The 19,279-nt window shown below is 35.8% G+C and overlaps 1 protein-coding gene across 4 annotated transcripts in view; it reads right to left on the minus strand.

The window, feature by feature from the left end:
• The window catches only part of LOC124368665 (neogenin), a 124,545-nt gene that overhangs the window by 49,308 nt on the left and 55,958 nt on the right, over positions 1–19,279 (minus strand). For 3 of the 4 annotated variants that reach the window (XM_046825934.1, XM_046825932.1, XM_046825931.1), the window contains exons 14-19: positions 18,016–18,174; positions 14,388–14,593; positions 11,560–11,715; positions 9,812–9,974; positions 7,184–7,378; positions 2,322–2,363 (exon numbers count right to left, since the gene is read on the minus strand). In XM_046825934.1, coding sequence (XP_046681890.1) covers positions 2,322–2,363; positions 7,184–7,378; positions 9,812–9,974; positions 11,560–11,715; positions 14,388–14,593; positions 18,016–18,174 — 921 coding nt within the window. The remainder of the gene's footprint in view (positions 1–2,321; positions 2,364–7,183; positions 7,379–9,811; positions 9,975–11,559; positions 11,716–14,387; positions 14,594–18,015; positions 18,175–19,279) is intronic. The other variant, XM_046825933.1, reaches the window with a different exon arrangement.

The following is a 19,279-nucleotide window of genomic DNA, read 5'->3' on the forward strand; positions in this document are numbered from 1 at the left end:
TACCGTGTGCTAACATATTATAATATTATCTATAAATATAATCTAACATTATAGCCATTAAACATTAAAGAAAACTGTTAATTATTATCTTGTTATGTAACACACTTTTAACAATTTTACCTGGTGCTAACATATTATATAATATTATCTATAAATATAATCTAACATTATAGCCATTAAACATTAAAGAAAACTGTTAATTATTATCTTGATATGTAACACACTTTTAACAATTTTACCTGGTGCTAACATATTATATAATATTATCTATAAATATAATCTAACATTATAGCCATTAAACATTAAAGAAAACTGTTAATTATTATCTTGTTATGTAACACACTTTTAACAATTTTACCGGGTGCTAACATATTATAATATTATCTATAAATATAATCTAACATTATAGCCATTAAACATTAAAGAAAACTGTTAATTATTATCTTGTTATGTAACACACTTTTAACAATTTTACCTGGTGCTAACATATTATAATATTATCTATAAATATAATCTAACGTTATAGCCATTAAACATTAAAGAAAACTGTTAATTATTATCTTGTTATGTAACACACTTTTAACAATTTTACCGGGTGCTAACATATTATAATATTATCTATAAATATAATCTAACGTTATAGCCATTAAACATTAAAGAAAACTGTTAATTATTATCTTGTTATGTAACACACTTTTAACAATTTTACCGGGTGCTAACATATTATAATATTATCTATAAATATAATCTAACGTTATAGCCATTAAACATTAAAGAAAACTGTTAATTATTATCTTGTTATGTAACACACTTTTAACAATTTTACCTGGTGCTAACATATTATAATATTATCTATAAATATAATCTAACATTATAGCCATTAAACATTAAAGAAAACTGTTAATTATTATCTTGTTATGTAACACACTTAACAATTTTACCTGGTGCTAACATATTATAATATTATCTATAAATATACTTATTTATAAAAAGCAACGACATTACAGTAAAAGGTTGTAACTTAAATTCCAAAAAAGACACCAATTATAAATAGTTATTCTTTAAATTGTGCAATATATTGAAATTTTAATAATAAAAAAAAACGTTTGGTTTTATTTCCATTTTCTCATTTTCCAAACAGCCTATCACAGGCTGTTATACACAAGTAAAGCAATTTAAGATAGGAAATTCAAGAAAAACAATTGCAATTCCTTCTTACATTTCCTGATTTTAAGTCTATTTTTAACTAGGTTTTAAACTGTTCATAACTATTTTAAATTATTAATACTGCATATGTATTACAATTATTACTATTATTAACCCATTGCGGATCACTGACGAGCTGGGCTCGTCACGCGGCGGCCGGGCCTAATGGCACGATGACGAGGTCAGGTCGCAAAAGCGGTCTGCTTTTAAATTTCCCTCCAACTAGTTCTTCTAATGTCTGATAGATCGGGCGATCGTCTCCACTTGTCTACTAAGAGTGATTAACAACGGTCTACGTTTAGAGTTTTCAAAAGTTTTATAAATATCCTACAGATCGCAGTTGTATGTCGAAGTTGAAAAATCATTCATATGAGTTTACTCCCTGCTTTTTAGCGCTTCTGATTGGGTGTTTTCCTAAGTTGTTATAATACTTTTGAGGTTAGTGATACAACTAAACGACGCAGACGTACATATTGGCGGGTTTAGTCTAGACAATGGCGCGGATGTTGTAATCGCTTCGACTGAGCCGCTTTATTTAGACTATGATTGAGACATCATCCCTGCCACCCCGGAACCTTACTCGCGTGTTATCGTTCCTACATCACGGATACCCCAGCAGGTCCTTGTTCCATCTGAACGAATACCTTCACAGCTGAATATTTTAGTATACAATAGCGAGCGATACGATGTGGCGCACCATTGCTGTTCGTGCGGCCGCTGACCGTAAATTAATTCGTGCCCGCTGGTGCCCACGCGCCAAAACAATACGATCCGCAATGGGTTAAAGCCAAACAACCACTGCTCCTGTACTTTATTACATATGTTAGTAATAATTCATTTCTATGAAATAAATGTCAATATTGTGTCATATTTTACTCATATATAATCTGCCTCTTCTCAATTAAGGGAATAAAGTTTAAAAAAATAATAGCAATAGAAAATCTCACATGTTTACTTCACTAAATTCTGAAAAAAATTCACACCCGTTTCGGTCTTGACTTCAAAGAAAGCACTCCTGACCTATTTACTGATTATTAAAATATTTCTCAATTATGCGTGTACAGCACTGAAATAAAAATACAATTATCTACAGTATTCAGAGATAAAGAACTCACCTTTAGTTGACTGTCCTGTTTCATAGGGCCGGTAACCAGAGCCTACCAGAAACAATCAAACATCAAGTCACAAGTAGCTGCATGCATAATGCACAAATAAGAGCTCAGCCATCAACATTACCAAACATTGTTCTCTTAATATAAATAATAAATAACTTAACACAAACAAATAAAATGTTCACAAGATGCTAGGACGTTCTACTTTAATGGAAAATAAATATAATACTTAAAGCTGTTTTATTAGCTCTTCAGATTTTTATTTCCATTCAGTTGTTATCGGGTAGACAATGTGTGGGAAACTCATAAACTTAAAGTTAATTTCAACTGTTGAAGTTATTAAATTTGAGAATGATTTTTAAATTAGTAAATATGCTTTAAAAATTCATTATATAATATTACTTTCAATTGCAATCAACTGATTCTCTGTCCACATAGAGAATGTATGCACAAAATGAAACTCATAGCATAATTCTTAAAAACACACTTTTACTCATAAATGGAATTACCAACCGGTAAGATAAACATTAGATGTGTGTATGCCGTGTTATAAAGGACAGGTGGCAGATATAGAATATTATTTTGGAATGGATTGACACACCATAGAGTTTGAAATACCTCCCAAAAAAGGCTACTATCCCTGAAACTGTAATTTTTGTGTTAACTGCAACTGTGTTAATGTGATAGTGACTGATTGAACACAACTGTATAAACAGTACCTGAAATAATAGCTTTAGGTGTATTGTGGCAAACACAAATCCAACACATTTTGATGTGTACATTCGGATTAAAAACGTTCAAATTATTTAATAACCTCTGAATTTTTCTGACACTAAGTCAAACAACAACCTACAATCAAATCACTAAACCAAAATAAAGGGCTGAAAGAAGAACTCATGAAGACGGAGCAGGGGGATAACCGAACCTGGCCATTACATTCTCAGCTTTACTGTGTTTATTGGGCCACTGTACTGTAATAAGCACTTATTTCTGAACTTTGCAATGTACAGTGTTTCTTACAAGTTCAGCCATTAAATTTTACAAATGACTCAGCCAAACTGTAAATCTTTTTAAGAATCTGTATGCTTGAAAACTACAAGGGATACACAGAAGTACAAGCATGAACTACTCATAACTTACAACATATAATTATACACATACAAATGTACGCTAATAAATCGTGCGTTATTATTAATCATAAAAATCTGTTACTTCAATAATATTAAATGGTGAAAAAGGTATTCAATAATCTTTATTATTTAACAGAACATTTCCTTCATCTAAATTCAACAGAGTCTAAAATTATTAATATAGAGTTTAAAATATCATTGTGTTTACCATTATTCATTAATTTACAATTCTAAATGACAGAGAAACATATTAATTTAGATTTAAGTTCGAAGTGGTAAGACTGTACACAAATCTTTGACTGGCCAGAACTTGCTAGAAAGGAAGATAAGATCTCTGTTGTGCAGTCTCTTGTTCGTGTAACTATACATTAACTAGGAGATATGTAAAAACCCTTACTTAAAAAAACATTTAATACATAGTGCACCCACTAATAGAACAAATCCAAATTTTTGATGGCTCTGACTATAAAAGAGCTTATTAAAAAAAGTTATACAACTAAACCGTTTCATTGTAATACACAGTTTCATTCTAATTCAAAAATACACTTCAGACCTTTTTTTACATGCCAGGTTGTTTCCAAAACCATTAATGTTTTACGTATATTCATTATTTGGCCAATTACAAATATTTTTAATGATGTAAAGGGAGATATCAATAGTTAAGAAGTACTTGCTTGAGTTAAATTTTTGTAAAAAATAGTAACATATTTAACCCGGGATCACTCGCGCCCTTCAAAATCACGTCATCACTCGCGCGTTAGATTTTTTTTAACAAATGATATTTGTGGGTTTTTTCAAATAAAACGCAGTATATTTGTTCTAAATCTGATATATATTGAAACAAACTATTTTGAAGCAATTAAATAGGCACTTTACTATTTAAAATTTTTTAAATATAATGCTTATTTAACTAATAAAAATACATATTCTTATACAATTTTAAATTATTCCTATTTTACATTGTTAAAGAATATATGTTCCCTATTCCATGTTGTCTTCCCTTTCCCTGCATTGCTGGCAAGTAAGTGTTGTCCTTGCAGTGTGCTCCTTGCAGATGGCAGACGTACAGACGTGACACTGGTGTTGGGTAAACCGGTTCTTCCGCAAGGGACAAAAGGCACAGCGCCGTTTAGTGTTGTCTTGGTTCTGTCTAGGTGGTGGCGGCGGCGGTGGAAATTGGCCCATTTGCTGGATCTTTTGCCTAAGTCCAATAGAAAGGTTGGTGAGGGAGACTCTCCTTTCAAGGTGTGGCATCGCTAGAGACCTGGCGAGCTGGGTCAGGTAGAAACGTCTTGTTAAGTTCTCCTGTGTATTTGCTTTGTATATAATTTGAGAGTTTATTCCTCCTATATTCAACAAAGCGAAGAATAGTGTCAACGGCCACCTGTTGCTTATTCGAGAGACATTGTACTCACTTTTGAGTCGATCCACAACATCAACGCCTCCTTTAGTGTAATTATAAAAGGTAATTACTTCAGGCTTGCTGCTGGTTTCATCAATTGTATCGTCTTTGTGCATTGTTGAAAGCATAAGCACATTTTTACCCTTTTTTGGCACATATGATGCCAGAAGGCATTTGTTGGGTGGTTTCCCAAATGCAAAAACCGAACTACCTATTGGACGCCCTTCAATGGATGTTAGCTCTGTTGGAAGTTGAGGTTTGTTTTTTCTTATAGTGCCGACTATGGTCAATCTATGATTCATAAACAAGTTGTTGGCTAACGGTACACTGGTAAAGAAATTATCCATAGTGACATTCCGCCCTGTTCTGTCAATGGGCTCTATAAGGCGCATTACAACACTATGAGCATCATTTGGTACAAAAAAACGGTCCATGAGGTTGCTTTGCCAAATAAACCTCTAGCTTTGCTGTGTAAAATGTTCTGGCATCACAAAGTGCGTACACTTTGATGCCATATTTAGCAGGTTTATTTGGTATATAAACCCTAAATTTGCAACTACCCCGAAAAGCCTCCAGCATCTCGTCTACCGTTGCATACTCGCTTATAGTGTATGCATCTGTACATTTTTGAACAAATGTCTCAAAAACTTTACGGATTGGGGCTAAATTGTCCTCTGCTTTTCGAGCAACCCTGGTAGTTTTGTCATCAAATCTTAAGGCTTGAACTATTATTTGGAACCGCCTTTTTGAAATTACGGCTGAAAAAAATTCTGGGGTGGTGCCATCATCTTTCCACAGCTCATCTATATTGATATGATTCCCTTTCTTCACTCCCGCCATGTAGAGAACGCCAAAAAATGCTTTCATCTCAATGATGTCTGTTTGGGAAATATCTCTCACACCACGGCTATATGACTGGCTCATAACTGTAAGATGTTGGTTTGTATAGAGCACTATTTCTTCAATCAAATTATCAGGGAAATAAAATCCCCAGCAATCTACAGCATTATTCAAGCCTTTGGCTACATTTTTCACTCCAGGCAACCTAGTTACAATGTTTTCTCTAGGTGTCTTAGTACTCATTGACACTGGTTTGTGTACATACCAAGTAGTAAATCTATCTTTACCAGTGTAAACACTAGCATTTAAATTTGGATTTCTTAGGGGTAGACCTACTTGTTGAACACGCTGGTCTTCAGGCAGCAACTCTTGGACTAGTTCTTCGCCCGACTGCTCAGAATTAGGGTGCAACTCTTGGGCTAGTTCTTCCCCTGAGTGCTCAGAATCAGTGCTCGGAGGTTGATATTCTGGCTCCAAATCTGTGTCCGATAACACCTCTGGTGGCAGTTCATCGTCCTGTTCACTTATGTCATTCTCTTCTTCCAGCCAAGCCAGAATTCGAAATTCACGTACACCTTCCATAATTTCAAAGTCCACAGAACTAAACTATCAATATAACAATAAGTGAACACTAAAAATCACCATAGTTCGAATACAACAATTGTGCAAACACTCGCGTCGTTAGAAAAAAATTTAACAACGGCAGTTACGCGCCCGCTCGCGTGTTAGATTCACACTGACAGGCGTGCACCCCCCACTTTCACTTCCTATTGTGACCCCCCCACCACCGCTTACCCTCACAGTGGTACCAACTCTTAATCGGAAAAGTCCCACAAAGGCAAAGAAGATTTTATAATGGTTTACATAGATATTTACCAATTTTGTACTTAAAAATGTTAAAACCGTTAGAATTTATCTAACGCGCGAGTGATCCCGGGTTAAAAAAGAAAAATCTGGGTACACAACGATTGACACTTAGGACACAGAGTACTTACAGATCAGAGCATCCACGAGAGTGCATGAAAAATCTGGGTACACAACGATTGACACTTAGGACACAGAGTACTTACAGATCAGAGCATCCACGAGAGTGCATGAAAAATCTGGGTACACAACGATTGACACTTAGGACACAGAGTACTTACAGATCAGAGCATCCACGAGAGTGCATGAAAAATCTGGGTACACAACGATTGACACTTAGGACACAGAGTACTTACAGATCAGAGCATCCACGAGAGTGCATGAAAAATCTGGGTACACAACGATTGACACTTAGGACACAGAGTACTTACAGATCAGAGCATCCACGAGAGTGCATGAAAAATCTGGGTACACAACGATTGACACTTAGGACACAGAGTACTTACAGATCAGAGCATCCACGAGAGTGCATGAAAAATCTGGGTACACAACGATTGACACTTAGGACACAGAGTACTTACAGATCAGAGCATCCACGAGAGTGCATGAAAAAAGAGAGCAAAACTGACCTGAATTGGTCGTCATGGAGACTATACCGGACATGGGTCCGTAGCCTTTGCTGTTGCGAGCTTGTATCTTGAAGTAGTAAGTTGTGCTGGCTGTAAGACCCTTGATACTAGTAGTCATCTTATCCCCGACCACACCCTCTACCACCCAGTCCCTGTCTCTGTTGAACATGTCTGTAGTGTACGAAACCACGTAACCTGTCAACAGTTAAAAGACGCATGAGGTGAATTTCACATTTCTGTTTTGCGCTAATAACACATTACAGTAAACCTATATAACTCAATCTAACTGAGTCGAACACTCAGCATGCAAACATGACCGTCTACTGTCAATATCGAAAATACTCTGTTTAACGTTTACTCTCAAAGACTTAGAGATGTACATGTACAATTTTTTATCAAATCAAATCAAAAATATCTTTATTACGTTATCGTCAAGATAAGTACAGTGTCATACAATATTACTGAGGAGCAAGTACAATTCTGAGTAATTTTTCAAAAGTCTGGTTGAGTTTGCCAGCTCATGAATTCTTCAATGCTGTAGAAGGGTCGATTGAGAAGCCAGGTCTTCAAGTGACGAGCGAATTGTTGTTGATCCACTTTTTTCAGCATCTCTGGCAAACAGTTCCACATTTTGGCGCCGATGTAACTTGGCTTATGTTCAGTGCTGCGGAGTCGGTGCACAGGAAGGCAGTAGTCAGTGGCCCGTCTGGTGTTGTAGTGATGGAATTGCTCACCCCTTTCTGCTTTACTTGAGTTGATTCAATTTAAATAGTTCATAATTGACTTTATTACCGTACAATAACTGTTTAAAATTCACATAGTGGTGATATAAGATTAAAACACGCATAATTCAAACTAGTGATGTGTCAAAGCCGAATCCCGAATCCTTTGACAAAGTCTCAAAAACCGAGAATCGATCTGGAGGATTCAAAAATTGAATCTCCGGAGATCTGTGCGGCATCGGTGATCGGCAGTACACAAATTACCGATCGCCAAAGCGTATTTTTTGTACATTATTTATGAAAAATGTATTCTAATTTATTTTTACTTTAGAAAAACGTGTGTGTTCAACATAAACAATGACAAAGCCTCCATAAATGGTTGCTGGTTGTCTTGTATTGTATGAAACAGTTTTGTTTTGTCACCATTAAAGCAGATCTGGCTAGCAGTGCCAATGAAGTGCAACAAATGTCAGTGGTAAATTCATAATTTGACTATCCAGCAGCCAGAACACTTTGCTTCCATCAAATAGTAGCTTCAAACATTATCTAACTGGAAAACTATGTTTCTATAAAGTATGACATCATTATAATTGGACCACAGAACTGAATACAATACTGGACCGCTCCAACAAACATTTTCAAAAAATATATATTTGTTAGTAAATTTATTCTGTAAAAGGATTTATAATTTTATATTACGAATATTAGTATTATAATTACTTACTGCTTGTAATCATTGATCGTAATTGGAACGCTAATTAATACCTTTCAAGAAAATAACTACTTATTTGTCTGGCTAAAGTTTTTAAGTTAACTCAATCTATAATTGTCTGATTTATATAATAACTCAATCACTATTAGAAATGTGAATAGTTCACTTTAAAAAGCGTATATTATAAAATATGGAGCGATGAAATATATTTTGCTTTTCACTTGTAGTAAGTATTGATTCCATGTATGGTACTGAGAAAAAGCAAAACTACTTATGCTCAAATGGAACACAATAATGTCTGCTCGGAGTATTCGTTATCTTAAATCTTTAATTATTCTTGAATGAAGCCAAATAAATAAAGTATAATACATTTCCAAGCGTATTTTAAGCATTTCTACTGATTTGATTCATTAATGAAATACTTTGAAAATATTGATTTTGGATTCATGCGAAAAGAGCCGTGCTATCAGGAATCCTAGTTAATGCTACGTGTACTCAGTATATAAGTACATTAAAACCTGTCATATCTGACATATCCGCTACCCAATCTGATGACAAAAGATACAACGCTTTGTACCTGTAAACTTTATGAACAAGGACTATCACACGGGGAAGCTCAATCATTTTCTTCCATACGTTGGTCCGCCTGAGGAGCAGGGGGCTTTATTTGCCCTTACGACAATCTAGCCTACTAAAATTTATTTTATACACCAGTTTTGATGGAATTGTGATATCAGATTAAAACTCTGTATTCGGACATGCTGTAGTGATGGGATGGTCACTTTTTACTTTTTCAATAAGTTAAGATTTGAATTTTATGTACTATAAAACTTACTGAATGTTTTATTTTCCTAACATAAATTTATATTTATACCCTTTAGATTGGTTTTATTTTATATTTTAATAACAAACTCTAAAAATATTCAGTGGATTAGTTTATTTTTAAGATTCCAAATAAAATAAACATTTACTACAATATTTAAGATAATAAAAGTTCATGAAAAAAGTTAAGCACAACAATGGTAGCGCATTTGATATAAATAATGGACATAAATTATTTTCTTTATATTTATAAGTAGAATGTGGTAAAAATTGAAAGTTTCATGAATGATTGATTATTTTAAGTAAAGCTTGCAGTAGAACAGCAGATTGCTCCTAGAGTTAAATAAAATAATTGGTGCAATAAATTGTTACCAGTGATCTGGCCGTTAGGTTGTTTAGGAGGCTGCCAGTTGAGGTTAACAATGGTGGGGTTGCCATCAACAGCTACCACAGTGAGGTCTCGTGGGGGAGAAGAAGGAGCATCCTCCATGGTAGTGTTCGAGACCACCATACTCCAGCGGCTCTCTCTCCTGCCCTGTAACACATGTGCCTGTCAGTCTCATCATAGGTAAGACAAGAAAATACAGAGAACGGAGCATCCTCCATGGTAGTGTTCGAGACCACCATACTCCAGCGGCTCTCTCTCCCTGCCCTGTAACACATGTGCCTGTCAGTCTCATCATAGGTAAGACAAGAAAATACAGAGAACGGAGCATCCTCCATGGTAGTGTTCGAGACCACCATACTCCAGCGGCTCTCTCCCCTGCCCTGTAACACATGTGCCTGTCAGTCTCATCATAGGTAAGACAAGAAAATACAGAGAACGGAGCATCCTCCATGGTAGTGTTCGAGACCACCATACTCCAGCGGCTCTCTCCCCTGCCCTGTAACACATGTGCCTGTCAGTCTCATCATAGGTAAGACAAGAAAATACAGAGAACGGAGCATCCTCCATGGTAGTGTTCGAGACCACCATACTCCAGCGGCTCTCTCCCCTGCCCTGTAACACATGTGCCTGTCAGTCTCATCATAGGTAAGACAAGAAAATACAGAGAACGGAGCATCCTCCATGGTAGTGTTCGAGACCACCATACTCCAGCGGCTCTCTCTCCTGCCCTGTAATACATGTGCCTGTCAGTCTCATCATAGGTAAGACAAGAAAATACAGAGAACGGAGCATCCTCCATGGTAGTGTTCGAGACCACCATACTCCAGCGGCTCTCTCTCCTGCCCTGTAACACATGTGCCTGTCAGTCTCATCATAGGTAAGACAAGAAAATACAGAGAACGGAGCATCCTCCATGGTAGTGTTCGAGACCACCATACTCCAGCGGCTCTCTCTCCTGCCCTGTAACACATGTGCCTGTCAGTCTCATCATAGGTAAGACAAGAAAATACAGAGAACGGAGCATCCTCCATGGTAGTGTTCGAGACCACCATACTCCAACGGCTCTCTCTCCTGCCCTGTAATACATGTGCCTGTCAGTCTCATCATAGGTAAGACAAGAAAATACAGAGAACGGAGCATCCTCCATGGTAGTGTTCGAGACCACCATACTCCAGCGGCTCTCTCTCCTGCCCTGTAATACATGTGCCTGTCAGTCTCATCATAGGTAAGACAAGAAAATACAGAGAACGGAGCATCCTCCATGGTAGTGTTCGAGACCACCATACTCCAGCGGCTCTCTCTCCTGCCCTGTAACACATGTGCCTGTCAGTCTCATCATAGGTAAGACAAGAAAATACAGAGAACGGAGCATCCTCCATGGTAGTGTTCGAGACCACCATACTCCAACGGCTCTCTCTCCTGCCCTGTAATACATGTGCCTGTCAGTCTCATCATAGGTAAGACAAGAAAATACAGAGAACGGAGCATCCTCCATGGTAGTGTTCGAGACCACCATACTCCAGCGGCTCTCTCTCTCCTGCCCTGTAACACATGTGCCTGTCAGTCTCACCATAGGTAAGACAAGGCATGAATACATATAAATCTATTAGAATAAATTAATAATATTTCAGTTGTCACAAAATCTACCTACATCTTCTGACTGAGCCGGAAGGACCCAATGTTGTACTTGACTTTGTCTATGCATGTACTAACTTGTTTGATTGTGTCTCACCTTGACCACCTTGACAGTGAATTCATACTGGGTGTTGGGTTTGAGGTCATCTATCATATAGTTGAGGTCAGTGGAGTTGTAGTACTTGTAGCGAGGGTTGCCTGAGTGGTGGCAGGAGGCGTAACGCACTGTGTAGTACCTATTGTCTGTCACCAGCTGAGGGCAAACAGATAGACAACAGTTATTTAACTGCTAAAATAAAGAATGATTTTGTAGCAGAATATTTTGTTCATTATAATTATGATAGAAAGCAGGTTTTCTGAGTTAAAAACTTATAAAGTTATGTTGGAATTATTTATTAAAACAAGATGTAAATTATGTAGTTTATAGGTTAAACAAGTGCAGTTAAATCAGTAGATGATTAGGAATGGAACTGGCTATATCTGTGAATTCAAGGGTAAGCACTGTTGCCATTCAATAATATGAAACATTGTCAAATGTAGGTCGTTTAGGAAACTCCTTGGGTAACTGGTGATCGGTCATATAAAGGTGTCATAACAATGTTACACCTTCATATGACATTTGTGTCACATTGGTAAAGAAGAATATACTCATGGTTTTATGGGATATTTATTACAAAACACAAATATTCATTTATCATTCTAGCACGATTTGCATTTATTATCTCAGACTTGTGTCTTTATACTCCTTTCAAAATTATAAGCTATGAAGTAGTTGATTGTTATACCTTTAATTTAACTCACCTTGTATAAAACTTTTCTTTTATTGCCTTATATTGAATTTTAACCTTATTTAAATGGAACAACAGGACTTACTCTCTATTTATTGCAAGAAAAGAAAATTCAACTCTGCACTAGTTCAATACAATGGAAAAATAATATAAGCTGAAATACTTATAACAAAAGTATAAGTTTGGAAATATGAAAATATTATTGTAGTAATACAAGAGTAAATTAACTAAAAAAAGATTGTTACAATTAGTAAGATTAACTAAGTAAACGGCGCAGTTATACAATGAACTAGTATTTTTATTAAAAGTTTTTTTTATCAAACAGAGAATTCTATTATTTTGCTCTATATTGTGCAATAAAAGTAACAAAATAAAACATACTCAAATTTTATTTTTGATTTCACTTTTTGTTTCAGAGAATTTTGGACTGTTGGTCGTTATGAGCACACATTCATTGCGTGAAAATCGTCACACACTCACTCACTTGTCACTTATTTCTTAATGCTCTCTTTTCCTACTGAACTTTAATTGTAATGTAACTACAAAACTTATACCATTATCAATCATGAGTGTGGCTGACCTGAGATGGTTTCACACCCACATACACGCAGACCTCACACACACAATAGCGGGGGAGTGAGAAGGGCCATATTTATACCCTATTAAACATCTACTGCACTTTCTCAACTAAGCCCAGATTATGTTATTTTTAATTTTATCCTAATGGTCAATACACAGATTGATGGTTACATATAGTGTACAATATACTGAAACTTAAGTATAAAAGAAACAACATTGGTCTACCCAGTGGAACTGATATTATCACGACAGAATCAGGCTGTTCCCAATTATAAGTATAGCGGTGCATGTGTGAAAAACTTTTCGATCTGGTCCTTCAACCGCACTCCCTAGTTGATGATCACACTGATAAATCATGTTTCACTTTATTTCAAAACTACGAAAGTAAATTTGAAGTTAGAATTAATAAAATGGTCAGAATACTGTATAAGAATGGTTTGACAAAGCGTAGGTAAGGAAGATTGCCATTTCTGATTAGCGAAGCTACGTCTTTGGCGCAGGAAAGACCAGCGCTGGAATGCGGGTAGTAGGAGAGCTGTAATGTGGATTTCAATTCTACTAACCGCTCCTCTCTTGTCCAGCAGGGATCACTTCTGGTTGGTTTATACTTTCCAGTTGAACCTACACTGGGCACAGCAAATACTGATGTGTCACTTCAATCTGGGCAACCTCATAGATGTCCAGGAGTGGCACATCACTAACTGCAAATCTCGAGATTATGGAGTGCAAGGGTAATTCAATAGGTCTAGTCTATTGCGGGAGATGACTGTTGGAGTTCGTGAGGTTCATTTCCTAAGAGTCAAAGGTTCTTGCTAGCCAAGACAAAAGGGTGTGCCACTCCCTGCCTGCTTTGACTGAAGAGGCCGGTTCAGAGCTGGCTTACCCTTCTTCCGAGGGGACATGACTTAAGATTAGTGCCCTAAATTCTTCCTCATGGATCTTGACAGGAAATCAAGAAATCAAGAATCTTTATTGTTGTCCCACTTAAAAGTATTAACAATGTCAAAGCTGGTATGAGTTAGGCCACATCAATTGTCACATTTCTTATAACTAATTAAAATTCCTTAAAACCAGTTTAAAATTCAACATTTACAACTAATTAAAATTCCTTAAAACTAGTTTAAAATTCAACATTCAATGTTATTAAAATCACTTAAACCGCTGGAGGTGACCCCTACCCCAGACCTTACCCATCCAGAATATCCTGTCACTCTGGAAGGAGTTCAAAGGTCCTTATAGGACTAAGTGCAATTTCTAAGCTTCTTGTCCTACGAGAACAAAAACCTCACCTCTTACAATATAACTTTTCCTGGACCTCTGCGAATCCCTTTTGATACAGAACGGTATTCTTGGATTACTTTTTGTGTTACAAAGTCGTCTATAGAGATTTTAGAATGCGATGATTTTATTTAAATCAAACTTAGACTAAAAATACCTATTATGATTCAAGGTTTAAAAAACAGGAATCAATAAATCAAAAAAAAATTTGAAATCAGACCACGAGTAAATAGAATGTTGGTGTATCCCTGCCTGGTGTGGATTATTATTACTGTCTCACCTGACTCTGTGAGAGAGTGCTGTCGGTCCAGTAGACGACGACTGTGCTAGACGAGAGAACAATGGCCTTGAGTCCGACCGGAGGGATAAGAGGAGTCATGGGCTCCGGAGGTGCCTCGTCTCTGGTGCGGACAGACTCGTACTTGGCCGGTCCGTCTCCCACATTGTTGCTGGCTCTTAAGCTGATTACATACTCGGAGTTTGGTTCTGGAACATATTTTTGGTTAATTGCACAAAACGTGGAACTGTAAGTAATAACACATTTTTGGTTGGTGCTCACAGCTTAACCCTTTGCATGCCAACGTACCGGTATTACGGCCGTCGGCTACTCAACTGAAAATCGCCAACGGCCATAATATAGGTACGTCACGTTTTTCGCCTGTAATTTTCTTATAGTTCATCTTATTGCCGCGAAATTTTGACTAATCGATAGTCGATTAGTTGCTTTGCAACCACAAAGTAGTTAATTTCTTTATGGGCTGTTTGTTTGGTCGTATTTGAGCTTCGCAGCTGTTGAATTGTTTGGTCGAGATTGAGGTTACGTTCGTGTTGCTATGCGTTGTTTACGTTTGTAATTCTCTCATTACTTTTGTTGTTAGGGCATTTTTACTATGCCCCTTTTATTAGATTCATTGGTACTTTGGGATTATACAGACCACACCCAGACATGAATCGTTATTTGACATTTAGCTTCAACTGATTAATAGATTAGCATAGAACAATATTTCGTCAGTATAAAACAGGAATTGTCTTATCGCAAACCCCTCCCCATCCTCAGACAGAGGTCAAAGTCGAGCGGTGTAGTAGATAACGTGATTGCAGAGTCTCGCCGCCCATTCGCTTTGTTGTACTTTCGTATTTTACCCCTACATTTCTCCAAACACAAAAATTCAACAAAAACGAAACATTACCAAACAAAAACTAAACTCTTTATTGAAAAAAAAAACACACAAAACTTGCTATTATTCTTGATCAAATTCCGCCACCCAAAATGCGAGTGCCTCCGGCCGAAGGTGCTTCCGAAGCTCGCGCTGATGTCAACGAAAGAAAAAACATCCCTCGAGATAGTATCTATCAGTAAATATAATTCTAGAGGGGCTGATCAGAAATATAAATTGAATTGTAATGGAAAGGCAATTATGTACCGTGCAAAAAACTTAAATAATCATGTGATGCCGCGCGGCCTGCCGTAATCGGGATTCTCGAGAAAGATAAGATAGCAGCGACCACAATACCGATCACAATACCTGGGAATGCTTGTTGATTGATGGAATGTTAGTTCTGTTACTCAAATACATCGTTTTATAACGTTCTAAGTTCATTGAAAAAAGTTGAAGCGAATCTGACCTCATTAACAATTGATAATCTTTGTAAGTTTGTAATTTTGTAATTAAAAAGTTGTTTTTTCGTTCTACAATGTTTGTTTATAATATATCTATAAATTTATATTTTTGTGTTCTTCATAGTGGTGTGGTTGGTATAATCCTAAAGTACCGATTTGTATAGTGTCAAATATTGATTTGTGAATATAGTGTAACATTACATACAACGTCCATGCAAATTACAAAAACTGTGCCCGTGTCACATTTAGTGAAAAAAATCATAACTGGACTTCTATATAAGGTAGGCTTTTGAAATGTTGTAATTAGGTTAAGGGTTAGATATAGTTTACTAGGATATAACAGGAAATCAGCATACATTTTTTTAAACCACTTATTTGTGTTAAAAAAAATGTTTTTTTGAAAATTTTAAAATTTTTTTTTCTTAATTTTTAACTTTTTTATAAGTTTAAATTACATTTATGCAACTAAAATTTACCAACAGAACAAGGGAATTTCATAAGCAAAATAATGGTAAAAAAATCATCAATATCTGTTAAAAAATAAGAAAGTTATGATACATTTAGTGAAAGCTTGCAAAACTGCTGAAAATGCCCTTGGCGTTTCTGGGTAGTACTTTTGGAAAATGGGCTGGCATGCAAAGGGTTAATAACAGTTCTGAGAAATAAAATAATACATGCCTATTTCAATTTTATCTAGACTGTAAAAAAATGTTGAGAAATTGTATCAGTCATTTAATTGTCTGGGATGTGTGAACTTCTAGTACCTGTGTGGACTAGTACCAACTCATTATGTACCATTTTGTAGAATTAGTAACATTTTGTTGTTACTATTATTGAGTAAATATGTGACAAGTTTATTTTAATGAAAGATAAAAAATTTGTCAATATTAAATTGTAACAGGCATATTATCACCGACTAAGAATGGGAAGAACTATTGCTAGCCTGTAGTGGATGATGTTGGGCCATCCCATGATGTGGAGCGAGGAAAGGGAGTGTGAGCATCTCGTCTTACAGACTCGAAAATTGATCAGGCTTCCCGGCATAGTAAAAATGACGGTAACAGGTGCATTAAATGTTTAGACTACTGAATCGTTGGCTATACGTACGTTTTACAACTTTCTCCTAAAATAATTTCTTCTAGTGCTGATACAAACACTTTGAAGCCTACGATTGCATACTGTGCAATAAATAAGGTAAATGTTTGCTCAAAAAATTTTCACTGATTTTGAACTCATTTTAATTTCAATTACTAATGAATATACAAATTGGAAATTAGCGAATTGAACAACAATTTGAAAAAGTCTCTATAAATGAAAAAAATATAAAAGAGTTGATTAATAACTTTTTCAAGTCTATTTGATTTACATTTTGTATGAATGAAAAAATTTACGTTACTTTTAAGAACTAAAAAGGATTTTAGATTGAAAATGTCATTGCCACATGTAAAATCAGCTGTGTTTTACATATAAAATCTAGTTAATAAGTAAGAAAGAAAAGCAGGTACTTTTGAACACTTATAGGAAAACATATTTATATGTTTTAAAATTGTTATAATGAGTAGAATCAAATGAATATGAATCTTTGGACTATTGAGCATGAACCAATATAACAAACAGTAATTAATTCAATAATATATCTTAACAAGGTTTAATCAAATATTATTAGATAATAAGTTTCATGAATGGATAGTACATAAACTATTATGGAACAAAACTTTTTTTAGAAGGTTAAGTTTGGCACTAGCCTACCTAAGTACAGTGCCGTGATTACTGGTTGTTGGTTAGTGGTGACTATATATCTCACTAAAATACAACTGAGATATTAAACCAACATTTTTATATAGGAAATTCAAAAGTTATCACAACAAACTTTAAAGTATAACATGAATGCTCCAGTCTCAAAGCTTTAATCTTATTGCTATTAACAATTTTTGCTGGCAAACTATTTGGAAAGAGTTAAAGATTAAAGTAGAAAATTCATCTCAAACTGAAATAATTATTTGTAAAGAACAGTACCAAAATCGACTACAGATTATTCAGTGAACATTGAACTCCCCAGAAGGGTCTACGTAGCCGAGTACCGGTACGGATATGGTCACAATCGACTGTGCCGTCCACTTACATTACGAGGTCACCGGCTCATGAGACAAGCCTCTATGAGGGAGTAGTCACATTGCTCGTTTAAAACAAAATATCATAAATTTAATTTTAAAGGTACCATATTGTTATATTAATGTAAGAGTTAGCCGTTCTGCAAGATAAGGAAACAATATAGTATTTCACTTACCCAATCCCTCAATGACATAGTACCGTTGCTTGCTGTCCAAAATCTTGTAGTACATGTCAGGTATTCCCTTGCCCCATCCTATGTAGTATCCTCGCACCAAAACCTCTGTACTGACAGGCGGTGTCCAGGAAACTGTGATGGAATCCGTGCTAGGCTTTACTGTAACACAAATTCATTTTGTAAGATTTGGCTGTGAAATATTAGGCTTGGCTAATGTGAGAGGATTTTCTTAGTAGGTTCGATCGGCAATACAACACACTCACATGAACTAACACATATTTTATTTTAATTTATATGTTATCTTCGAATTCTGGATGAGGACTGCCCCGCTGTTGCTTGCACCCTGTTTTTAGGAGTTCTCTCGCCATGTACACCCTGACCACGAATCTCCACGTAGTGAATGGTGACTTCGATATTTTTTTGGTATCGGCATGTTTGATGTGAATTCTTGTTTGTTTAGCAGCAGTGTCTGAACGGATGTGTATCGACTTACATCCAATGGATGTTTCTTTCACTTTTTTTGGTTATTCAAGACAATGAGAATGATTATAATATATAATGGGGCCTTTATTAAGATTCGGTGGTCATGGGGATACCAAATGTTCTTAACTAAGGGATTACAGACCTTTGCTCCAATGGGACTAAACATATATAATTTATCATTCATTTTATAAAGGTGTTTGGAACTTTTATGGAAGAAATATGAATGCTATTAATGTTTATGACAAAATTCAAATTGTGTCCTTACAAAATATCCTTACCTACATTCTTTATTCATGAATTTTTACTCATAATTATATATCCCTTACAACTCATATATCAAGTACATATAGGATCTACAAAAGAAAGATCCTAACTCTTAAAAGATTGCTTAACTCTTAAGAGCAGAACTGAAAGAGAACTTAAGAGCAGAAAGGCCAGCAGAACTGGTCACACCAAGGTTGCAGACAGCTATTGTTCGTTTAGCTGTAGTTTGTCCTCACAACTCATATAACCAGTACAGATGGCCACGCTACTTTCATTGACAGCTCGGCCACCATATTTGTTGTTTGCCTCCCCAGATCAAAATTATTTTTTCAATTTCCTCTGCATGATTTGTGTAGTAATTTCAGATGTTCAAAGAAGAAATTAAAAATTTATTTTTAATGTATCTTTTCAAAAATAAACATAATGGGGTGGTTTTTGTTTTTTTTTGGGGGGGGGGGGGGGGGGAATTAGGATACGACTTATAACATTTATTTGGATGATAAAATCTGTTGAAATT

Source organism: Homalodisca vitripennis, chromosome X, assembly GCF_021130785.1.
Source record: "Homalodisca vitripennis isolate AUS2020 chromosome X, UT_GWSS_2.1, whole genome shotgun sequence".
NCBI classification, from domain to species: domain Eukaryota; kingdom Metazoa; phylum Arthropoda; class Insecta; order Hemiptera; family Cicadellidae; genus Homalodisca; species Homalodisca vitripennis.